At 35.5% G+C, this 23,812-nt stretch overlaps 1 protein-coding gene across 4 annotated transcripts in view; it reads left to right on the plus strand.

Annotated features, from left to right (window-relative positions):
- The window catches only part of ptprea (protein tyrosine phosphatase receptor type Ea), a 76,678-nt gene extending 57,069 nt beyond the window's left edge, over positions 1-19,609 (plus strand). For 2 of the 4 annotated variants that reach the window (XM_079594921.1, XM_079594922.1), the window contains 17 exons: positions 249-322; positions 3,839-3,975; positions 5,365-5,455; positions 6,131-6,207; positions 7,166-7,202; positions 7,306-7,403; positions 9,084-9,203; positions 9,445-9,608; positions 11,757-11,892; positions 12,013-12,162; positions 13,165-13,258; positions 13,598-13,674; positions 14,645-14,779; positions 14,882-15,007; positions 15,170-15,321; positions 17,122-17,257; positions 18,654-19,609. In XM_079594921.1, the coding sequence (XP_079451047.1) occupies positions 249-322; positions 3,839-3,975; positions 5,365-5,455; positions 6,131-6,207; positions 7,166-7,202; positions 7,306-7,403; positions 9,084-9,203; positions 9,445-9,608; positions 11,757-11,892; positions 12,013-12,162; positions 13,165-13,258; positions 13,598-13,674; positions 14,645-14,779; positions 14,882-15,007; positions 15,170-15,321; positions 17,122-17,257; positions 18,654-18,728 (1,879 nt within the window). In that variant the 3' untranslated portion in view covers positions 18,729-19,609. Of the gene's footprint in view, positions 1-4; positions 159-248; positions 323-2,584; positions 2,675-3,838; positions 3,976-5,364; positions 5,456-6,130; positions 6,208-7,165; positions 7,203-7,305; positions 7,404-9,083; positions 9,204-9,444; positions 9,609-11,756; positions 11,893-12,012; positions 12,163-13,164; positions 13,259-13,597; positions 13,675-14,644; positions 14,780-14,881; positions 15,008-15,169; positions 15,322-17,121; positions 17,258-18,653 lie in introns of those variants that run through there. The other 2 variants (XM_079594924.1, XM_079594923.1) reach the window with 2 other exon arrangements.
- The last annotated feature ends 4,203 nt before the right edge of the window (positions 19,610-23,812 follow it).

Here is a 23,812-nt window from a genome sequence, read left to right on the forward strand (position 1 = left end):
GGGCCAGGAACTGAGACATGCTGTCACACATCTATTTATTCATACATAGAAGTAAAGCCTCATATTTTCGCATGGTTCTAGCAGTAGAGAGTGTGTTGTGTAGCGTGTGTCCGTGGAGAAACAGCACCTCTGATGAAAAAGAGCCCGAGTTTTCGTTGGTGAGACAAACTTGAAGACCTAGGATTGTGATGTATATCATCTTTTCCTGATACGTTTAACCCTCCTTTTCTTTTCTGTTTGTCTTTCAGGTTGAAAAACCAGAGGAAAGCTGTCATCACAGCCGTCGACAAGAAAGTACCAAATGGCATCCTGGAAGAGCAAGGTACACGGTTTCTTATTCTGCTCTGCGTCTGAATCGCTCCGCTGTTTAAGATTGGATAAAAGTAACTGGTTGAAGTGAGACGTCTTGGCAAGTCTTTCACTTCATCAAACGTGCTGCATTCGGCTTCCTGTTGCCTCAAGATGTAATGTGCCTCTCGAAGAGAGCAGGACGTGAGCGTGTCCGTGAGCTAAACGTGTTACTTGCGTTATTCTATCCTGAACGACTCTGCATTATAATAATACATATAGAAATATGATGCTGATTTTTGAGAAATGTTGTCATCTGCATCCACAGTGTTTACAATGAAACACCAAACCATTGATATTTTTTTACTTTTATTTAGGATAACACATTATTTCACAAACTTGTGTTTTCACGGCTTAATTCTTTACTAAATCTGAACTATTTTAATAACAATTTTGAAAGTTTACATAAAAATGTGACTTTTTAAACTGAACTTTCAGGCAAGACTTTGTCAGCCAACAGCTTCACTCTAAAAAATGCTGGGTTGTTTTAACCCAATTTTGGGTCAAATATGGACAAACCCAGCCATTGGGATTCATTTTTAAATTGCATTTTTGATCCATGTTTGGGTTTGTCCATATTTGACCTTGGGTTAAAAAACAACCCAGCATTTTTTTAGAGTGTAAATTTGTCATCTTGCACTTTTTCTTTTCTAGTTTAATATTAGTGAGCAAATATTAAACTATGGATCGTTAAACATGGTTAGCATTGGCTAAACTCTGTGTATTGAATTTTTGGTTACACTTAATTTTACAGTGTCATTGTTACATATGTTACATGTAGTTACTATAGTAATAACTGTAAATTATGCATAATTACACGCAACTAACCCTCAACCAAACCAAACCCTAATCCTAACCCTATAGCAAGTACATGAAGTTTCTTAATTTTACGCAGTACTTAAATGTATAATTTCTTTGTAAAAGAGACACTTTAAAATAGTGTAACCAAATGATGTATGTTTTGTTTCATGGATACAGCGATGTACATGGCAACATGATGCTGTTTGTGGCTCCATTATCAATATTTCCTCAAAAATATTCAAACATGACTGAAACGATGTGAAAGAGGAAGCAGGTTCTTTTTTAAACATGTTCCTGTTTGCTTTTATTAGAGTTCGGATGTTTGACACAAAAGCTGTGGCTCATGGTTAGCCATAGCTAAGATAACTCACAAAGTGGTCTCTATAAGACTAGATTGTGTTTCTTAGACAGCAATCAATGAGATTAGTCACTATATTAATCCATTATAATGAATGGATTTAGTCTCCAGAATCTCAGATTGTTATCTCCTCACAATCTCCTTCTGAACATCTAGGATTATCCTGACGGAAATCTCTCTCAAAGAATATTCCGGTAAACCAAGATGAGGAGCGACAAGCTCCATACATGCAGGGAAAGTTGACTGTGTTCAATCCAGTTGGCATATTAACATTTCTATCTGAGAGATAGTTTCAGTGTTCAGAGGAGAACGTCACACTCGTGTAAAGGATGTGGTTTACAAACTTTCTCTTTGATGTGCACTACCGTTCAATAGTTGGATTAAAAAAATGCAGTGAAAACGGAAAAATGTTTACTTTATGAATGTGTGTTAATTTATTCCTGTGATCAAAGCTGAATTTTCAGCATCATTACTCCAGTCTTCAATGTCTCATGATCCTTCAGAAATCAGTATAATATGATGATCTGCTGCTCAATAAATATTTTTGATTATTATTATATTATTATATTATTGTCGCTTATACTTTTGTGGAAATCGTGATACTTTGTTTAGGGTTCTTTGATAAATATTAGAAAGTACTTATTTGAAACATAAATCTTATGTAACATTATATATTTCATCACTGTCACTTTTAATAGATTTAGTGCATCTTTACTGAATACAAGTATTAATACCTATAAAAAAAATGAATCTTTCTGACCCAAAACCTTTAAACGGTAGTGTTAAAGTCTGCAAACATGCTCTTTTTTTAAATACAGAAAACACTTACTATTGCTCGTACTTACAATTATGTTACTTGAAACCCAAACCAGAGACCAGAAAATCATAGAGACTGGTGAACTCTTTTGATTTGAGTCAGTTGGAAACCACACAGAACTCCATAGCAGCAACACAGATGGTTTCACCATTATTTATTTATTTATTTATTTATTTATTTATTCATTTTTAAGTTTAAATGCTACAGTACACCTGAGTAACACCGGCCATTATGTGTGTGTTTGTATGTGTGTTGTATAGAGGAATATATAGATGTGGATGTTGAGGATGATGAGGATAAGGATGATAAGGATGATGATGATGAGGATGGTCTTGGCTGGCCGTCAAAAGGTCAGGTATATGTTGTGTCTCATGAACAGGCATGGACGTCTAAACTAATATCTCACCCTCTATAACCTCTAAACCAATGGTTGTGGGCTTCTTTTGGTGCTACAAGGGTCACTTGCATTTATGAAGCATATATGCATAATATGCTTTGAATATGCCTGTTTCTTTTACAAAGGCATGCTGATAGCTTTCCTGAAAAATAAAAATATGGTGTTAAGGCCGGTTCACAGAACGGGTTTTTGCTGTTAAAAATGTCGTTGGGGCAAAAAAAGAAAAGAAAAAAAAAGTGATGTGGTTTTTAATAGTTGAATTTCTTGTGACTTGAGCGCCGAGTTTTTAGAATGGCGTGTCATGTGCAAGATGCTGCAAATAACCGCGCGACGCGTGCGCATCGGCTAAAGACGTCCGTCTAGCGTGTGTTTGCATTGAAAAACAATGGAAAAGTAGTGCGGTGTGTGTATGGAAAAACGCGTTCTGTGTGAACGGCCCCTTAGCATGTTTTCCTGGGTGACAAAACTGTTTGACATGATATTTTTTGAATAAAAAAGTATTTTAACAGTGTCCTGTTATATATTTAGTTGGGACAATTTTGTTGTGTCTAAATTATTGAATTTAAAAATAGAGATCTAAACATAGATAATGTTTTACTGGCAGTCTACCTTAACATGAAACCCAATCACGATTGATGATACTGACCAAATCTATGTATACACACCTTACCTGGATGTGCAACACACACACACACACACACACACACACACACACACACACACACACACACACACACACACACACACACACACACACCCACACCCACACACACACACACACACACACACACACACACACACACGATGAAAGACCGCAAAAAAAGGTCAGGAAATGTGCTGTCCTGAAATAGCAATCAAAGCGTTAACGTTTCTATACAGCAGTTCTATAAACAAAGGTATATGCATGAATAGGTATGCAAACAGTGCAACGCCACCTGTCAATCAACTTGCATGTGTGTGTGTGTGTGTCAGTTGGTGAGGTGATTGTATTTTTTGCACATATAGTTTAAACCGTGAAGTAAATGTCTATTGAATTCACATAAAATGAACATCTCCTAAAGATTGATTACTTTTCAAGTGATTGTCTATAACATTATTTGACCGTGTTCCTCTACAGAGCAACAGACGGTGGTCTTACTGCCAAGATCCCCTTCCACATCCAAAACTTATTTCCCCATCCCAGTAGACAACTTGGAAGAAGAGTATCGGATACGCTCGGCCGATGATGGGAAGCTCTTCCGGGAAGAGTATAGTGTGAGTTTTTTATTTTTTTGTGTGTGTGCATGTAAAGATTATATTTTAAAAGAATATTGATCATGGTTAGATATGTCAAAAATACAATAATATTGTCAAGAAAAAACACTTTAGTAGCTTTAATAAAGCTTTAAAAACAAAAACAGCCTATTTTACTGGCCTGCATCTCAACAGCATCAATCAGTTTTACCGGTAATATTTTATAATGATGCAGTGAAGACAATGCTAGTTATTTAATTGAGAAATCATTGAAAATAGAATGTAATTATTTTAACATTTCATGTCATATTTATTAATTTATTGTAGTAGCATGTTTCATAGCATATTAGTTTTGAGATTTGTGAAATTTCATTTTATTGGTAATTTGGTTTTAATTACAGTATTTCAAAATAACCTGAAAATTGCAACACTAAACAAAACTAGACCCCATCTGCTCATCATGGTTGTTAACACTGATTACATCACTCGTGTTGCTGAAAGTTCATGTTTGTGTGAGTTTAGCGGCAACACTCGGCAGAGAGATTGTTCTTTGGCTTGTGGCTCGTGAAGAAGCTGATGCTGCATTATCTGCTGTTATTAACAGAAACACTCCAGCGCATTCATGAGGATCAGCAAATATCCTTCCACATTTGCTGATGGCTCAACTGCTCTCATTTCCCACTGAGAATTACTGGAATTAAGATGTTCGGGAGTCATCGGGCATTGACTCATTCGAGAATGTCCCTCTCTCCTGCTTTTAGACGCATGATTCAAGATTCACTCCTCTCAAAGGCACATGATTTAGGAACACACTCAATGAACCATGTGAATTTTCTGTCCCATGGAAACCATGTTTATGCTCAACAATCTTAATGGCCACTTAAACTATTTAAGTTGGAATGGAAGTGGCTCTGCTGGTCAAACAATGGCCTATACATACAGGAACAAAGCGTCAGTAATATCATTCATTTTCAGCAATAACAAAATGACAAATTTGGTGGGAATTTGAACAGCATGATCAGGTTTACTCAAATACACAATTCTGTAAGAATGAGTGTGTTGGGTAACAATTCAAGTGCAATTTAGTTAAATGAAATCAAGTCATTTTTTTAAGTTTAATGACGGGTGGATATCTCAGGTGCATGATCCACAACAATACATTTGTGTAGAGACGAGAGTGCAATTTACACATAAAACACACGTTTCGCAGCATGTGCAAAGTACTTGGAGTGTCAGAATTATTTAAATTATAATACAGAAAGCTTACAGCATCCGTTATTTCCAAGACAGGCTGCCATCCAAGTCCAAAAAAAAAAGCTTTATTTAACACCGCATCCACGATCAGATGCGCTTAGGGTGGTATGGCCATTGGTTTAGTGTTGTTAACATGTTATTTTGTATTGTTGACAGTCAATACCAGGGGGTTCGAAGCAAGGAACGTGTGAGGAGGCCAATAAAGAAGAAAACAAGGAGAAGAACCGATATCCAAACATCTTACCATGTAAGAATTCTCTCTTTTTCTCTTTCATCTGTTTAAGTCACGTCAAGTCACATTTATTTATATAGCGCTTTACACAATACAGATTGTTTCAAAACAGCTTTACAGAGATAACAGGATGATTTAAGGATGCAGACAGAGTTCATCTCAGCTGTTAAAAGGCTTGAGTGAATATCTCTCTCTCTCTCTCTCTCTCTCTCTCTCTCTCTCTCTCTCTCTCTCTCTCTCTCTCTCTCTCTCTCTCTCTCTCTGTCCATCTCTCTCCATCTCTCTCCATCTCCTAACATGGCCACACATTACAGTCTTGGTCGATTAGATGGCAAGCAAACAATCCGTTCTCATAGTCAATGTGTGAAATGGACAGGAATAGAGATCTGAGTGATTATCACCCCCGTATATCTCATTTCTTGTGATATCACACTGAGGTTTTGCCCTAATGCTGCTGCCACCCTCACACGTCTAATCTCAACTTCTCCAAATACAGCATTGATCACTTTCAGTTCCTTATGCCCGCATCCATGTCATTTCACTCTTTTACTTTTATTTTTTTAAATCTTTTGTCTTGTAAATTTGCTGTTTGCTAAATCTCAAACTCACAGAGGGCCTGAGAAGGAGCAATCAAATGTGTGTCTATGTTTAGAAATAAACAAAAACATTTTTGTCTTCCCTGTTATCCAGATGATCATTCCAGAGTGATTTTAACACCGACCGATGGCGTCCCATGTTCAGATTATGTCAATGCATCATATATTGACGTAAGTGATTTGCCATGCAGTAAAATGCATCAATGCACTGCGATCAAGTTGACAAAGAAATCGAGTGATGCAGTCGAGACGTCAAAACCAGGAGACCTGTACCCTGGAGAATATACTATGGGTTTTTATTAAGGTTTTTTTCAGTTTATGAGTAAAATAATGACTGTGGTAAACAAAAGTTGACAATACTGTGACATTTTGCTCTACAATGTAAATTACAAACACCCACATTGCTGTAATAAGTAAACATATACTCCACACACACTCCCACACTCCAAATGTTAGCAACTTGTAGAACAAAACATCCAAAAAAAGTATCGTCAAGTTATGTTTACTACCACAGACCTTATTTTACTTTTAAAATGAAAAGCGCCATTATAAAACATGATAACGCCTGCAGTCTTCTATTGTCAGAATTGTTTCATTTTATTTCATTGTTTGAACATGCATTTCTTGTTCAAAATGCAATTCTTGAGCATGAGAAACAATGAACATTTTTGAAAATATATATTTTTTAATTATGTTGCAAATGATGATGCATTGCATCGTTTAGTAAAGAACTATTATCAAATTGTTATCGGAGCAAAATATTTTTTGGTAACAGTTTACTTAAAGCCTTTATATATAGTGCATTATAAAATTATTTTTAATCCATCAATAATGCACATTATAATGCATATTAATAATTATAACCACATTATAATACTATATATTCATTGTTACACCTTTAGAAAGTATAATGCATTAAAACACATGTCAAGCGACTGATTTCAGAATCTGCAAATATTATAATGCATTTTACAATTATTTATGACAAACATTATGAATATACTACATTATACATAAAAGGCTTCAAGTAAAGTCTTACCAATTTTTTTCATAAAACAGCATGATTTCATAAGTCAAAAAAGTGTTAAAGTTATTTTTTAAATCTTGGTTTCATAACCTGTTTCCTCAGGGCTATAAAGATAAGAATAAGTTCATTGCCGCACAAGGTGAGCGCATCTAAATATAAAAATAATATTTGGTGAGCAGTCACACTCTCGGTGTGTGTGGTTTCAGTACCAACAGTCTGACGTAATTAAACTCTTGTTTCAGGTCCGAAACAAGACACGGCTGCAGATTTCTGGAGAATGATATGGGAACAGAAATCAGCCACTATTGTAATGCTAACGAATCTGAAAGAGAGAAAAGAGGTGTGTATCCTTTTTTACAAGGGGGATTTCCTTGTTGGTCATCAGAGCTGTTAAATAGGATCATCTGTAAATAAATCTGATATCAGAAAGCAGCATGGAATTACATTTGCTGAATCGCAAGGCTTCGTATTGCTTAATGTAGCCATATATTAGTATTATATTACATATACATATACGTTTTTCCCCCTCGAGTCGATGTGCACATACAGTACTTATGCCAAATTGCATAAAAAGTCATCTGAATGTGAATCAAGTTTGAATAAATCTATTTGATATTAGTTTGCTTTTTATAAAGCTAGTTTGTTGATCATCACTGAGCGTCTTCATCTCGATGGCCTCTGATCTTCAGGTGTCACATGACCTCTCCTCTCCATCACGAATCAATGAGACACAGAACGGAGAGGAGATTAAAATCAGCTTTGAGTAGGGCTTGGAATCGATGATTTTAATAACGGCTGATAAAGCTCTCTCTGGCTTTAACCTAATTAGTCTGCAAACTCTCATTAAGAGAGATTTATCGTGCGCTCTCGGCTGGATAATGCTGATTGACAGACGGCTGTTTTAAGAGCTCAGATTAGCATCATGGTGTCTTAAAAGTCACCTTTACTACTCTAATGCACTTCCAGCTGTTCGGTGGCCGTGTTAGACAGATTTACTCGACAGGATTGGCATGTAATGCGTTTATGTTTATCTACAGAACTACATGTTTTGACCTTGTGACGTGCTCTCGCTTTTATAGCGATTCGAAGATAACTTTTATGGTTTTCTTGCCTTTTGTTTGTATTTTGAGTGACTTATGAACTTTTATTAATAGTATTAATTGACTATGTTGCATTACTATATTAGTTCATGTACATTCAAACAGTAAAGAAGAAATAAACCTAAATAATGGTAGCTGTATTAGCAGTTAAATTTGTACAGGTTAGCAACATTTTTGTTAACTTTACATATTTATTTATACATTTATTTATTATTAAATGTAATTATTTAGAATTAAATTTATTTAGTTTACAATTAATACATATATATTTATTTTAATAATGATAAAATTAAAAAAGAAAGAACAAAACTAAAATGACTATATTCGCTTTATTTTGTATTAAGAAAATGCAGCTGAGCAGCATTTTTATTAACTATTTTGTATTTATTATTTATATACGTATTTAGTAAAAGGAAGAAGAATGTTAAATAAAAATAAAGAAATAAACTAAAATAATGGTAACTATATTAGCAGCATTTTTGTTAACTTATTTTTTATTTGTAAATTCATTCATTTATTATTAAATGTTTTCATTTATAATTACATTTATTTAATACAAGTAAGAAACATGTTTATTTTAATTGTATATTTTTTTACTATGAAAGCAAATGCAGGTTAGCAGCATTTTAATTCATTTGTTTTTATTTATTTATTATTTATTAGTACATAAAATATTGAATACAAAGATATTAAGAAAAAATATAAAATAATGGTAACTATATTAGCAGCTATATTTTTAACATTTATTTATAATTGTCACAATTGTTTATTATGGACTTTTAGTTTGCATTTCATCAGTTCCTGCTTTCCTTTGTTACCACGGTGACTGTCGTTATGACTTTGTTGGGTTAAATAAATAAGCTAAAAATAATGGTAACTATATGATTATGTAATTGTAAATGCACTGTTTGTCTCTGTAGGATAAGTGTTATCAGTATTGGCCCGATCAGGGATGCTGGACGTACGGTAACGTGCGTGTTGCTGTGGAAGACTTTACTGTACTGGTGGACTACACAATACGCAAATTCTGTGTGCAATATGTAAGTCTGAATACACTGAAGTCATCTTCATGCAAGCTGTAGATGAAATGTCTCTTGCTATTATGCATAAATATTTCTGAATATTGTTCTTGCACTTATTCTGTGAGCATGTAGCCACAGAGTTTTTCCCTGAGTTTATTCTACACCGCATGATGTGTTTGTGACTTATGAAGAGTTTGGTTTGTTGAAGTGCGTGTATATACGTGTCTGTGTGTGTGTGTGTGTGTGTGTGTGAGCACAGCAGGCCAGCGACGGCACCAAAACTCCCCGTCAGGTCACGCAGCTTCACTTCACCAGCTGGCCTGACTTCGGCGTTCCCTTCTCGCCCATCGGCATGCTCAAGTTCCTGAAGAAGGTGAAGCAGGTTAACCCCTCGTACGCCGGGCCCATCGTGGTGCACTGCAGGTGCGTCTCGACTCTCTTAACTTAATATCAGGCGAGAACTAAAGCTGTAGAGTCACACTTCATGATCATTTAGGTGTGAAGTGTGACCAGTTTTGGTCTGCAACCTAAGATTCTCGTATTCTCGGTTTTATAATGATCAGCTCAACTTTCGTGTCACTATTTTTTGCCTTTACTTTGTAAACTTTTGAGCGATACTCAATACATTACTATACAAGTTCATGCACATACAAAATAGCTTATTTTCAGAAATGTTCGTTTAAATGTGCAATACTAATATGTTAAACAATGCTTCATTACTTGTTAATAAATCAATAATATATATGGGGTGGGATTAAATAGGTTTTTTTTTCTTTCTTCCCACTCCTTTTCGAATATGCAATGGAGATTGACATTGATAAAAAATAAAATAAAAAGTATTTGCCTGTAACTATTGTTAATTATTATTATTTTTTATGTTTAACTTGATTTGATTTGTATACTTGATTTCATTTTCTTGTCGGATGTTCTTTTTGCATGAATTCGAAATAAATAAATATGAATCATTAATCTAATGAAAAAGTGATATAATACTATATTTGTATTCAAAGCGATGGCAGGTTAGCTGCAGACAATGATTATAGAAAATAAAATAAGAAATTATATAATGATTTATAACATAATTTTCATTAATTGTTTTTAATGTAGGGAAATCATTTAACAAATATCATGAAAACTATTTAAACCATCACAATAAGTAAAACTTAGCATTGCGGCGGCAACATTTGCACGAGCAAAAACACTCACATTTACTTCAGAGCATGTTATAATATAGCTAATATTTTATATGTCAAATGTCATAAAGGTCAAAACAATTATATCTGATCAAAAAGCTTTATTTTCAAGATTTGATATTTTAGTTTCATCAAGAGCCCAAACTTCCTGATCTACATTGCCACACTTCTTACTTTTACAAAGTAACAATAACTTGCGGAATGAAAGTGCTCATTTGAATTTCAGCTTTCGGAAAAAGGACAAATTTTACATAACTTCCATCCACAGTAATAATTTTTAAGAACATGCAGACCCTTTTGCGTCAGTCATGCATGCATAATTAATCGGATCAGACAATGATAGACATTATTCAGAACAATTAGCATGTGATTTGAATTAGGTGAAGGAAGGTCTTTCTCACTGCTGATTGGTCATATTCATAAAGTGAATTCATGGAGGTCAATGCCTGGGTTTCATGACACAATGTCCCGTCTGTGCACTCATCATCAGTGTGTGTGTCATAGTCTTGACCCTCTGTCCTCATCCTGTGTCCTAAACAACCAAACGCAGCGTCAGCGATAATACAGAGCACTTCAGTTCCTGTGGAGCCCTTCTGAGGGTGTGTGCATCTTTGATCACTCATGCCCTCTAGTGTTCACATTAGAGTAAGGCGAGGGGAAAATATGTGTTGTTCCTGTGTTTGCAGATATTTTATTTCTCACTTGCAATTATTGTGAGTTTATTTGAAGTGAAGACTTTATGAAAGCTGTTTAATGGTGTCACACACACAAAAAAAAATTAGAACAAAAAAATAATTATACAAAATAATTGTCATGCAGGTTTAGCTATTTTTTTTTTAATGAAGTACACCTAATAACATGTTTGTGCATGTTTTGTTTTCAACATGATAAATAAATAAATAAAAATGTTATATTTATAAATACAATATGTTTTTATATGTCTTAATATATGCAATATATAAACATATGTTCTGATATAAAATTGTATTTTTATCCCTCAAGTTCATTGTTTTTTTTATTATTATTTATATTATATGAATTTATATAGTGAAAACTGGTCCCTGTATGATAGGTGTTTGGAAGAGTTGAAAAAGTATAAAATTTTACTTATTGCAGTATATTGCAGTATAAATGTATTTGCATTATATCATATAATATATAATGCATTATATCTTTTCATAAATAATTGTAACCAAAGGTAAAAGGCAAACTTGGTAAATTTGCAAATTTCTTGTCACATCCGGTTGTTTATCATGTTGTTTTAATGCATTATACGTTTTGCTCACTATTACACTAATGCTCACTCACAATAAGACCAGCAAAGTGAAGTATCTTGTTGGTTTGGTGAATAATGGCGTCTGTGCCGTGTCTCTGTCAGTGCTGGCGTGGGCAGGACAGGAACGTTCATCGTCATTGATGCCATGATTGACATGATGTACACAGAACAGAAAGTGGACGTCTCCGGCTTCGTGTCACGGATACGTGAGCAGAGATCACAGCTCATTCAGACAGATGTGAGTAACGCATGCCGTTGGTTTTTGCATAATTCTTCATCTACCTACTTCATTTTTTATTATCATTATAGAAAAAAAAAACAGGTGACTGAAGCAAGTGTATGTGTGTGTGTGTTGTAGTTGCAGTACGCATTCATCTATCAGGCTCTGCTGGAGTACTTCCTGTACGGGGACACAGAGCTGGACGTGTCTTCTCTGGAGGGACACCTGCAGAAACTCCACAACACCAATGCTCCGCTTGACCGCGTGGGCCTGGAGGAGGAGTTCAGGGTGAGGATATTTACTGACACTAGTGGTGTGTAGACATGTCTGACGTAAACATGGATGAGAAACCTGGCGGAAGTCGTGAAAGAAAATGCACTTTCGCTCTCTGACAGTAGATGGCGCTTTTGAACAGCAGAAATGCCCCCAGTAAACAAAACAGCTGCGCTACTTTCTGGCCACATACACACTGCAAAGTTTCAGGAGTGTCAACCGCACGTAACACGACTCGCGATGGACAGCATGGTAACCACAGCAAAGTTCTGGTGTCTCGCGTGTTTGGTTTCCGCTGATATTGACAACAGTAATATTACAGCGAGCAAAATACTTATGTTCTGCATGGTTTGCTTCACACACACAGAAGAGAGACACATCTCTGATGCGTTTCAATTCGTCATTAACAAAGTTGTTCAGTTCGTGCAGAAAACACTGGATAGAACTGCATAAAAAAAGTTAGTTCAGTTGTATAATGCGGTTGTCACTCACTGAAGTGTGTGTGCAGAACGGGATTAAGCACTAAAAGGTGAACTGACACCTGCAGTGTGTACGTGACTTACAGTACAGTAAATGTATTCAAACAGCCATTCATTTTGTATTTGCTGTGGTGTTTATCACAGCACCCAATACATAAATACTTAAAGACCTAATAGGCTATTTTCAAACATCTGTTTATATTTTTACGTCGATGTGGACTAAAACATGTCTTTGATTGATTGGGAATGTTCTGATCCTTTATCCTTATAGTTCTTTGGCACTTTAATCAGTTTGAAACGCGTTTAGTTTATATATTTTGTGTGTGTATTGTTTTATTGTATTACATTTCAGATTTATTTTCCATATAAGAACAAAAAGATATTAAACCTGTTAGCAGGACAACACTTCAATATTCAATATTGTGTTAATGCAATAAAACTGTAATAAAACTTCATAAATGACCGTGATATGAAAATTTGTTACCGTCGCATGCCTAGTTGATTGATTTTTTTGGGGGGGGGATTTCTGTTTTTTCAGAAACTGACGAACATGCGTATTATGAAGGAAAACATGAGGACGGGCAACCTGCCTGCCAACATGAAGAAAAACCGAGTCCTTCAGATCATTCCATGTGAGTTTATGATCTTCTGCACTCGTGAAGATCCAAAACCCTGAATGAATTATGCCAGCTAATCTTAAAGACAATGTTAAACAATAGTTGAAGAGGAACATATTTAATGTCTAAGAGTGTAATCTGAATGGACCTTCTTTCCATCTGTCAAATGCTTGTTGTTGTGCTGCTCAGCTTTGTTTATGAGGAAGTTAATCCGAAATCTCTCTTCCTTTTCCTGTTCTGCTTGTGCCTGTAGTTGTAATCGTGAGTCATGCAGTTCAAAACACAGCGTTTATGCTAGAGGTCAATCGGGACATTTATGTTTCATTTGATGTCTTTTCTCATTCTTTTTTTCAGATGATTTTAACCGAGTCATCCTATCGATGAAAAGAGGTCAGGAGTTCACCGATTATGTCAACGGATCTTTCATTGATGTAAGTGTTTAATGACTCTTTTCAAGTTTCAGAGGCTTCTCATGATGAAATGAACATTGTTTTCTTTCAACACAAGACCACGGATACTTGTTAAGAAAGTAAACGGGGACAATTTTAACGTTTTCATTAAAAAATTTCAGAAAGTTGACTTAGGGCTTGAGTTAGTATTTTGGTTAGTCTGTGACTGGGTCCAAAAATAACTTTTTGCCAATTTACCATCCACAAACATTTCTTATCAGCTGTATGTATTTAAAATCCTTTTTTTAATAAAATTATATTTTTGTTCTTATGACTAGCATTTTTTAGCTATTTTCCCTTTGGAAAAGCCAAATGGTAAAAAAAATTAACTATGCATCCTAGATAAACTTGTAATGGAAAACCTTCCACTGAGATAAAAGCTGTTGGAAAAGAGTCATGGGATGTTTTTTAAGTAGACATTTGTATTAAAAGATTAACATTGCGGTAAGTAAAGTTGTGAAATATTATTACGAATTAAAATAACTTTTCAATTTGAATATATTGTGATCAAAGCTGAATTTTCAGCATCATTACTCCAGTCGTCAGTGTCTAATATGAGGATTTTCTGCTCAAGAAACATTTCTGATTGTCATCAATGTTGAAAACAGTTCTTTTGTAACATTATAAATGTCTTTACTGTCACATTTAATCAAACGAATGCACCCTTGCTGAATAAAAGTATTATTTTATTGTGTCTCTTACATTAGTGAGGGTCAGACTGTTATTATAATTCGATTCAAGCTATGCATTATGTTGCATTTCCCAATAAACTGGCAAGTTACTGTTCTATTCACACACCAAGGCCAGTTTATATTTGTATTTTTGCTCCTGGTCTGTATTATTCGTATATATATATATATATATATATATATATATATATATATATATATATATATATATATATATATATATATATATATATATATATATATCTCATGTGTTTGTTTTCCAGGGGTACCGGCAGAAGGACTATTTCATCGCCACACAGGGTCCTCTGTCACACACGGTGGATGATTTCTGGAGGATGGTTTGGGAATGGAAGTGTCACTCAATCGTGATGCTAACAGAACTGCAGGAGAGAGATCAGGTACAAACACACACGTTACAAATCCAGTTGTGCAGACACTCTCACACAACTTTCCAAGAATAAATCCTGTCAGCTTTGTCATTTGGAGTGTGTGTGTTGCAGGACAAGTGTTTTCAGTACTGGCCTACTGAGGATTCAGTGACTTACGGGGACTTCACAGTGGAGATTAAAGGAGACACGCTGTGTGAGACGTTCAGTCTCAGAGATCTGGTCCTCACATACGGCCCGGTGAGCGCGCATTATGATCTGATTTGCATTGTAAATGCTAATATTGCATGCATTTCCGTTTGCATTTTTTGTAAGTTGCTTTGGTGTACCTTTGGAGTTAATGCGTGGTGGCCACTTGGATGAAATGTAATGCATGTTGGTGTGTATGTGTTTTCCTAACAGGAGAAACAGACACGTTTGGTTCGGCACTTTCATTTCCACGGCTGGCCAGAGATCGGAATCCCAGCCGAAGGAAAAGGGATGATCGACATCATCGCATCGGTGCAGAAACAACAGCAGCAGTCGGGCAACCACCCCATCGCCGTGCACTGCAGGTAAAACACACACTTTTAACTAGCAGTCTTAGTTCAGTTCACTTGGTTTGTTTGGTCCGGACCAAAGAACATTTAGTCCCGGTCCGCTTAGCGTTCACATTGGCATTTTGATACCGAACCGAAGGCATAGAGATATGTTCACAACCTGATTGGTCGTATTTTATTACGTACATTTTGTGACAGAACTAACAATGCTGTGTTTTGAGCTAAACGCGTTGTTGTATGTACTGTAGCTACATATGATGGTATTTTGACCAGCTGAGAACTCGTGAAGAGCTTAAAAAGTGTGTAAAGGAGTCAAAACAGCGTCAGGAATCCCTCCGTCACACACACACACACACACAGAGATCTGCTGTGAGGAGACGCAGTTCTGATGCCTGTACTGAACTGTGATGGGCAACATCACGACTATGATGAGAAAAAACAGATGTGCTTGAGCATTCTGTCCTTTTTAGGGTCACATCTTGTAACATTATGTCCTGTATTTGGTTCGTTAACATGTGTTTGGTCCGTGTTGTGTTCATATTTCAGTTGAACCGCACCAGAGTGTGTTTGGAAGTGTAACGAGACTCATCTTTACAGCGTCTCGGTCCACTTGTTTGGTGTAAGCAGGGTTCAGATGGCAGTGTTCACACTTAAGCCCCTTTCACACAGCGCGTTGATCCCGGGAAATTGCCAGAGTGCCTTCTGTGTGAACGCTATGTCCCTGGATCGATCCCGGGTTGGGGACCTAGTAACATTGCCGGGATCAGTCCCGGAACGCGCCCTGTGTGAACAAAAGTCAGGATCAATGTCGTAAGGGATGTGTCGTAGTGATGACGCACGTGCCATCGCGCGACTCTGTTGCTCTTAGAAGAAAGTTTGTGTTCGTCATCAACAAAGAAAGAACGAAAAAATTTCTGGAAACTGGAACAAAGCAGAGACCAGGAGCTCCTTACTATCCGCGCTGAAGCTGAGAGCGCTCGCCAGCTTTGTGGAACGGTACGCGTCTATGCAATGCGTTAGTGTGCATGTTTTCGACAGGTACGTTACTCGTCTCATCCTGACGTCACGTGTCTTTACTGGATCTTACCGGGATGTGTGTGAACGCACTCACAGATCCCGGAAAATCACTGGCAGTGTGAATGAACCAAAATCACTAACAGAGCAATCGCACCAGAGTTACTTTTAATCCAACCAAACATGCCAAGTGTGAACACACACTTAAAGAAGTCTCTCCATAGACTAGGGTTTCCCGAACCGTTTTGTCATCCGAACCCTTTTGACGTCAAATATTTTCTTGAAATACCCCCTGATATTATTTATCAACATGTTCTCATGTTTCCAGTTCACTAATGTCGGATTATGTCACAGGAATGCAATTTCGGTGTTTTCCAACCATAAAAGTAAGACTGCGTAAATCTGAGAAAAGTTGCCAATTGGCCGTTAACTTTTATGACAATGCATGTGGCACGTGATGTAAGTACGTTGTGAAGTTCGAGTGAGAAGTAATGTGTAACCAAACCTGTCGGCCTCTCCTGTGAGGAATGCCATGCAGTCCACCACGCTTCTACGCTACTACTCGCGCGAACATCACAATACACTTACGTCACGTCACAACGTCTCTCCTGTGAACGCTCGTATGACAGGAGACCTGAGGTTGCACTTTGTTTTACAGTATGTGTACTCGCATGTTCTTACACTGTACTTGCCTTTGAAAACACTGGGTAATATAAAGTAACTGCAGGGCTGTTCAACCAGCACTTTCCTAACTCGACTATGTCATGTCTTTTTGTTTGTGTGTGTGTGTGTGTTCTGCAGTGCCGGAGCGGGTCGGACCGGTACGTTTATCGCTCTCAGTAATATTCTGGAGCGAGTGAAAGCCGAGGGTTTGCTGGATGTGTTTCAGACTGTGAAAAGTTTACGAATGCAGCGGCCACACATGGTGCAGACAGTGGTCAGTTCAAACCTTCACACACTTCATATCCACTACACATTTACACAGCATAATACACACAGTAAACATAATTTCTGCTAGAATACTACAATAAAAATGTTTTTTTTAAAGGAACACTCCGACTTTTTGGGACTTTAGCCTATTCACCTTATCCCCCAGAGTTAGATAAGTCCTTTTTCATCTCCGTGCGTGCTATAAGTCTGTTTGACGCACCCACCGCTAGCCTAGCGAAGCACTGCTACTTGGGCGGAGTGATAACCGCAGCACCTGAGACGCGCCGTTGGTTTTGTTGACAGAAGAAACAACGGTGCGTCTCAGGTGCTGCGGTTATCACTCCGCCCTAAGTAGCAGTGCTTCGCCTTCAGAGAATATAGTTCCCAGTATTTATACGGTTAAAATATGTCTGTGTCTCATGTGACTTTGTTTTTTGTACACTCTGTGACTATACAAATCACAACATGTAAATAGGAAAATGTTTGCGTTATTTTGTCACTTATTTGGATTAGTATGCTAGCTGCAACCATTTACATCCAGTCTTTGTGCTAAGCTAGGCTAGCGGTGGGTGCGTCAAACAGACTTATAGCACACACGGAGATGAAAAAGGTATGTATGGACTTATCTAACTCTGGGGGATAAGGTGAATAGGCTAAAGTCCCAAAAAGTCGGAGTGTTCCTTTAAAATAGGCTCATTTTCCAACTCCCCTAGAGTTAAACGGTAAAATTTAAAAAAAAATTGAGAGAGATGCTAACGGTCTAATCAGATTCAATGATCTATGCTAAGCTATGCTAAAAGTGCTACCGCCAGACCCGGAGATCGGCTGAATAGATTAGAAAACGGTAAAAATGTTTAACTCTAGGGGAGTTGGAAAATGAGCCTATTTCCAAAAAAACTGGAGTGTTCCTTTAATTTGTGAATTGTATTATGCTTAATTCAAGTAATATATACTAATGAAATAATAATAATATAATTAGTAATATTGAAAAAATTGTAATGTCAATTTTATATGAATTGAATAATTAAGTTCATAAAATAAGTTCAATGATATACATTATTAGTATAAATAAATTGGTAATATTGATTAAATTAGTATGATTAATTTCACAACTATGATTAAAATAATCGTTTTATTGCCAATTCCAAAGTATGTGCAGTTTGGTATAAAGTAATATAAATGATTGACATAATAATATTAATTAATAAGTAATCGATTATATTATGATTCGTATTAAAATATTAAAAAGATTTACAAAATAGTATAAAAAAAATTAAAATAACAACTGACGTAACTTTCATATTTGATAACTATGATAGTAAATATCTGTCAGGGGTAATAACATGTTCTCAATATTTCTGAATGACCTGCTTGACCTCACTGCTCTCTCTCTCTGCCCGCAGGAACAGTATGACTTCTGCTACAGAGTGGTACAGGACTTTGTCGACATTTTCTCAGACTATGCCAATTTCAAATGATCTGATCTGCCTTAAATGTTTGAGTTTGATGCTTTTTTACACGTCAGTCGATCAGGATTTTACACCGCGACTGGAAGATAATTGCGCTCTATTTTGCTATGCACTTCTCCTCGATGTTACTAAATGACCATATCTATCTGTAATATACTAAGGCTACTAAAGTTTTAAAAACTGTACATTGTTCTGTCTCCTTTATAATATATTTAAATGGGTTATTTTATTTTGGTCTTAAATCATCTCTCTGATGATGGATCCATTCCAGTTGGGCTTCTGTTGTTATTGTAAGATAGTGTTTTGTCTGTTTGTTTGTTCGTTCAACTAATTATTTTGATTTTTTATTAAGCGATTGGTGTAGAATTTGTAAAGCTGTAGGTGATATGTATTTATGCACTGTTGCAGACAGGACATCCTGCGAGATAAAGCATGATTGTGAATGTTCCATGCCATTTTATTTATTAGATACAGAGTTGTTGTCTTACATTTTATGAAAGATATCATTGTCAAAAAGTTGTTTTATTCCTGTCTTTAACATTGTTCCCATCAGCCATTGCAAATGTGAACTTTTTTTTTAAATGTTTGTTTCAAAGCAGCAAATATATCACATTAAGAGAGCGAGTTTTACAGGATACTGCTACAGTATTATTGGTGAGAAAGGCACAACACACATTTCCATGGTTTAACATCAGCAAGAATTTATATTAGATATGATCTTGAAACAACAACTGTATGAGACTCATGACCTCTGACCTTAAACGTTTCCCTGAGAATGATGCTGAGAAAAACTGCACAGGTTTTTAAAGCACACACACACATCACCGATTGTTCGCCTTGCAGAAGGCCAAGGATTTACAAATACATGAACAAATGCATTATGAAATCACATCATTGTCCTGTGTCTTATTTTGTTGGGTTTATTAGCTAAATTAAGGGTTAATCCGCTTCACAAATGGCTAATCATACAAATAAATGCATATAAAATAATATAAATAGCTAAATAAAGGTTAAAAATAGTAACAAATATTTAAAAATAAATATATAATTAAAATGGCAAAATTGAGTATTAATTTGCTTTAAATTGGATAAAAAACAGCAAATATAATATAATAATTATTTGAATATGACACAAGGCTAAATACATGTTTAATCATCTTAAAATGTATATAATATTATAGTGTTTTTAATAAAGTAATCTGCTTTTAAATGGATAATAATAATAAACTTTTTAAAATAAAAATTGATAAATAATTTTAAGTTTAGTCAGCTTCAAAATATTTTGTATATATTAAAGTAAATCAAAATAAAAAAATGGCTTGGTCAACTTTAAAAAATGGTTAACAAATTAAAAGATGAATATATGAAGGTTTAATCAGCACACATTGAAAGATTTCAATTTCACAGCAAAGAAACATAACTGTTTATGAAAGGCAACAGAAACCTTTACTGCAAGAAATGATGCGAGGATGTAAATAAGTTTTAGTGAAATTACCAAGCAAACATCTTATGACTGCAATGCTTATTTCTGGGTAAGAATGGGATCATAAGTTTCGAAAACAATTTACTCTCATGGATTCATTAACTTAATTGAATAACTAAATTAATTCAATCACTTTTTATTCTTTGAATTAACTTCATAAAAGACAGTGGGCTATCTAAGGCAGTAATGTTGTAATGAACGACCCTCTCAGTAGACAGGATAATGTCATGCAAAATGAGTTTGCCTTTCTCCTCCTGAATGATGAATGTTCAGGTTTTGGACACAACAGGAAGTCCATCAAACAACCAGAGCAAACTTCCCAATCCCATCAACAAACCACAGCTACTGCCATCTAGTGGAGATGTTTGCTAGTTTGTTGTATTGCCATGAACACAGGACCTGTACTGTAAACACGTCCAGTATTACTTGTTTCACTCTGATATATGTATATTATTAATATTCATATATATATTTTTTTTTATATGATTCTATATTTGTATATGCCCAAACATACTATAGTGATGCCCAGATTTTTTTTTTATTCAATTAGTTCTATTATTTATCTTTAATGTATTTTTTCTTTTTCAATTAATTTTAAATATAAATTAATTATTAAAAAAGTAGACCAATTTGGCCGTTTTTTTAAATGTGTTTATAAATATACAATATTTTATAGAGATATATACAGAATGAAAGATTATGTAAAATAGCTATGCCCAAGATATTTGACGGAACTTGTGAAACATGAATCCCTAATAAAGATTCAGCATCTCTGTCGTTCAGTCGGTAGGTGTCGCTGTTGTGTTTATCAATCTGCTCGCGGTGGTGGAGGCCTAATGAGACTTCCGTGAAGAAATGGCTCCTCTGGTAAATACTGTTACACTGTTGAGTTTTATTTTACACAGACGTACAGATGCAGCAAAGTGCCATGGCATTGAATTCATGTTTTGACATCCTGGAACATTTCTGGTAAGTTATGCTTCCTGTTTGCTGTGTTCAGGTTGTTAGGAAGAAGTTTAGGGGGAAACCTAACTTTGACTTTCTCATTTAATGTAAAATCCACTTGGGGTTTAGAGTCCCCCCCCCCCACACACACACACATGTCCAGTACAATTACGTGGTCTTATTTACCAATACAGTGAGTACTTTTTTCTTTATTTATCGCTAAAGAATGGCGAAATGTGATAACATGCCCATGCCTCTTAATATGACAGCTTCAAATGTTATCTGATCTAATCCAAAAATACACACGGCAAACTAACATATTTTGTCCATAAAATACAATCAATAACTTTTTCATATAAAATAAAGGCAATTATTTTAATAATTAAAGTATAAACAATTTCTGACAACGAACACACTGCAAAACACAGCTATGCACACAGCATACTTCAACAATAATTATATTAATAATTTCTGAATTACTCTGAGTTTTTATTCACCTGTTAACCTGTTTCTCAATAAAATTAATCATTAATGTCATATAAAATCATAGTTCTAATGGCGGCTCACATTGTAAACAAGATTGGCGATTATTATAGAATTGAATAGAAAAAAATGTGTATCATTTTAAATAAACACTAAAAACAGAACTGATATTTACTTTTGCTATGGTTAAATAAATGTTCAGCGATGTCTTATGAATTTTGGCGCAATGTTTTCTTTATATAGGCTAGTGTTTATATGCCAACTAGTAAATACATTAAGTTTTGTAATGCTATCAATAGCATGTATGAAATCTTTTAAACCATGATGTATGTTTCAACTATCCCCATTCACCCCTGTCAATTGTGTTTATTCATCTGCTCATTTCTGTCTCGCTGGCCACTCCCTGTGCAAGCTAACATCATAAGTGTAGAGTTTAGAGATTGTTATGCAGTGAAAACCTCAGACTGACTGTTCAAATAAGACCTTCCCAATGAGATTGACTCCTGAGCACTTCAGTCCCTCCAGAGTCGTGCGCTCTTCACTTCCAATCCGGCTAAAGATACCAACTTTGGCTCTTACTTTTCTCAGCATGCCTTTGTCCAAAGTGCTTTAATAAATTCTAATTTCATACAAAAGAATAAGAAACTACAGGAGGTTAGAATGAAAATGTGGAATGGTTTCTGCCAAAGCCCAGTAGAGAGACTGTGCCCTAATAGAGCTGGGCATTAGGGGCCGAGCTCTGCCAACACGGCTCTCGGATGGGGCCGTGTGTTTAAATGCAGTTCAAAACAAATGAAGCCGTCTCTTAAGATGAGAGCGGATTTAATTTCCTAACAGAGCCAGGTAGTCGCCTGGAATGAATTATAAGGAAGGATTTATTGTTCATGTGCGTGTGATTATGCATATATATTGTGTCTAAATACATGCAGTGTTGTTTCATGACAAGCTCTCAAAAAAAATGTTAAACTAGCTCGTGCAAAAACCTTTATTCCCATTTGAGACAAAACCAACAAACAAATGTAAATCAATATAACGAATAGCAAGCTAAAATAGAAATTGCATGCAAGATTTTATTGTAAGAAAGGAAATGTCAGTGAACAAATTTGATTAATCATCCTGTTTTATTTATGCAAAACGAACACATCACAGATGTACAGTATGTTATTAACCTGTATAGTTCCTGCTTATCATGCATGCTGTCCGTTACTCTCCTTTTATCATATCATAATTCAGTTGCAAATGGTGGTACTTGGCTGTTATTTTCCCATAGGCTATGTGAGCTGTTAAGCTCCAAAAAGTAGTTCAAATGATTTTTGCAATATATTCTACAGTACGTCCTGTACAGTACAAGCCTGTGCTTTGGCCTCTGAAAAGTTGGAAATGTAATGCATGAATCAATGCAATTTGATGTCACGCTCTCTAAAAAGGACAAAAAGTTCCATTATGGAAAAAAAGCTAAATATGCCATGTTCACTTCCATTGGGAGTTATGCGGAATACACTTCTGTATTCTGTAAAACACGTCGCATCGCTTCCTGTTCAGGTATTTTTTATGTGCTTCGTTAAATAGTCATTTTGGTGCGAGCAAAGATGATCATAACTGATTTCGGTCGCATATGCAGATTGATATGTTTTTTTTTTCTTCTTCTCACTAACATTTAGATATTTAAATAGAATAAGATGCACAAATAAACTAGCTAGGTTAGCTGATTACCTTAAAAGCCCAAATATATCGTTGTCAGTTTGTTCTACCGTTATTACTTTCTCTGATAAGAGGATGCGATGCAATGAGACAATGGTTTTCTGTTTGTTCATGTGATTCGGCATAAAGCCTATTGTGTGTTTTTTTTCATTTATTTTATTTTTTTGAGCTAACCGAGTATCTTATCATTTTAGAATCTGGTTAACTTGTGTGGATTGCACACAAGTTAAATGGTTGCATGCATGCATTAGTTCTCGGTCTCTGGACTAGTGAGTTTATTTTTTTTATTTTTTTTGGTGAATTTAGAGAAACAACTTCTTGTAGAGGTGTGGAATTGCATTGGGATTCAGCATGTTATGTTAACAGTTACTTTTTATTGTTAGGTGTTTTTTACATTAATACATTAATTGGGCTGTTAAACGATTAATCGCGATTAATCGCATCCAAAATAAAAAAGTGTGTTTACATAATAAATGTGTGT

Source organism: Phoxinus phoxinus, assembly GCF_949152265.1.
Source record: "Phoxinus phoxinus genome assembly, chromosome: 21".
Taxonomy (NCBI): domain Eukaryota; kingdom Metazoa; phylum Chordata; class Actinopteri; order Cypriniformes; family Leuciscidae; genus Phoxinus; species Phoxinus phoxinus.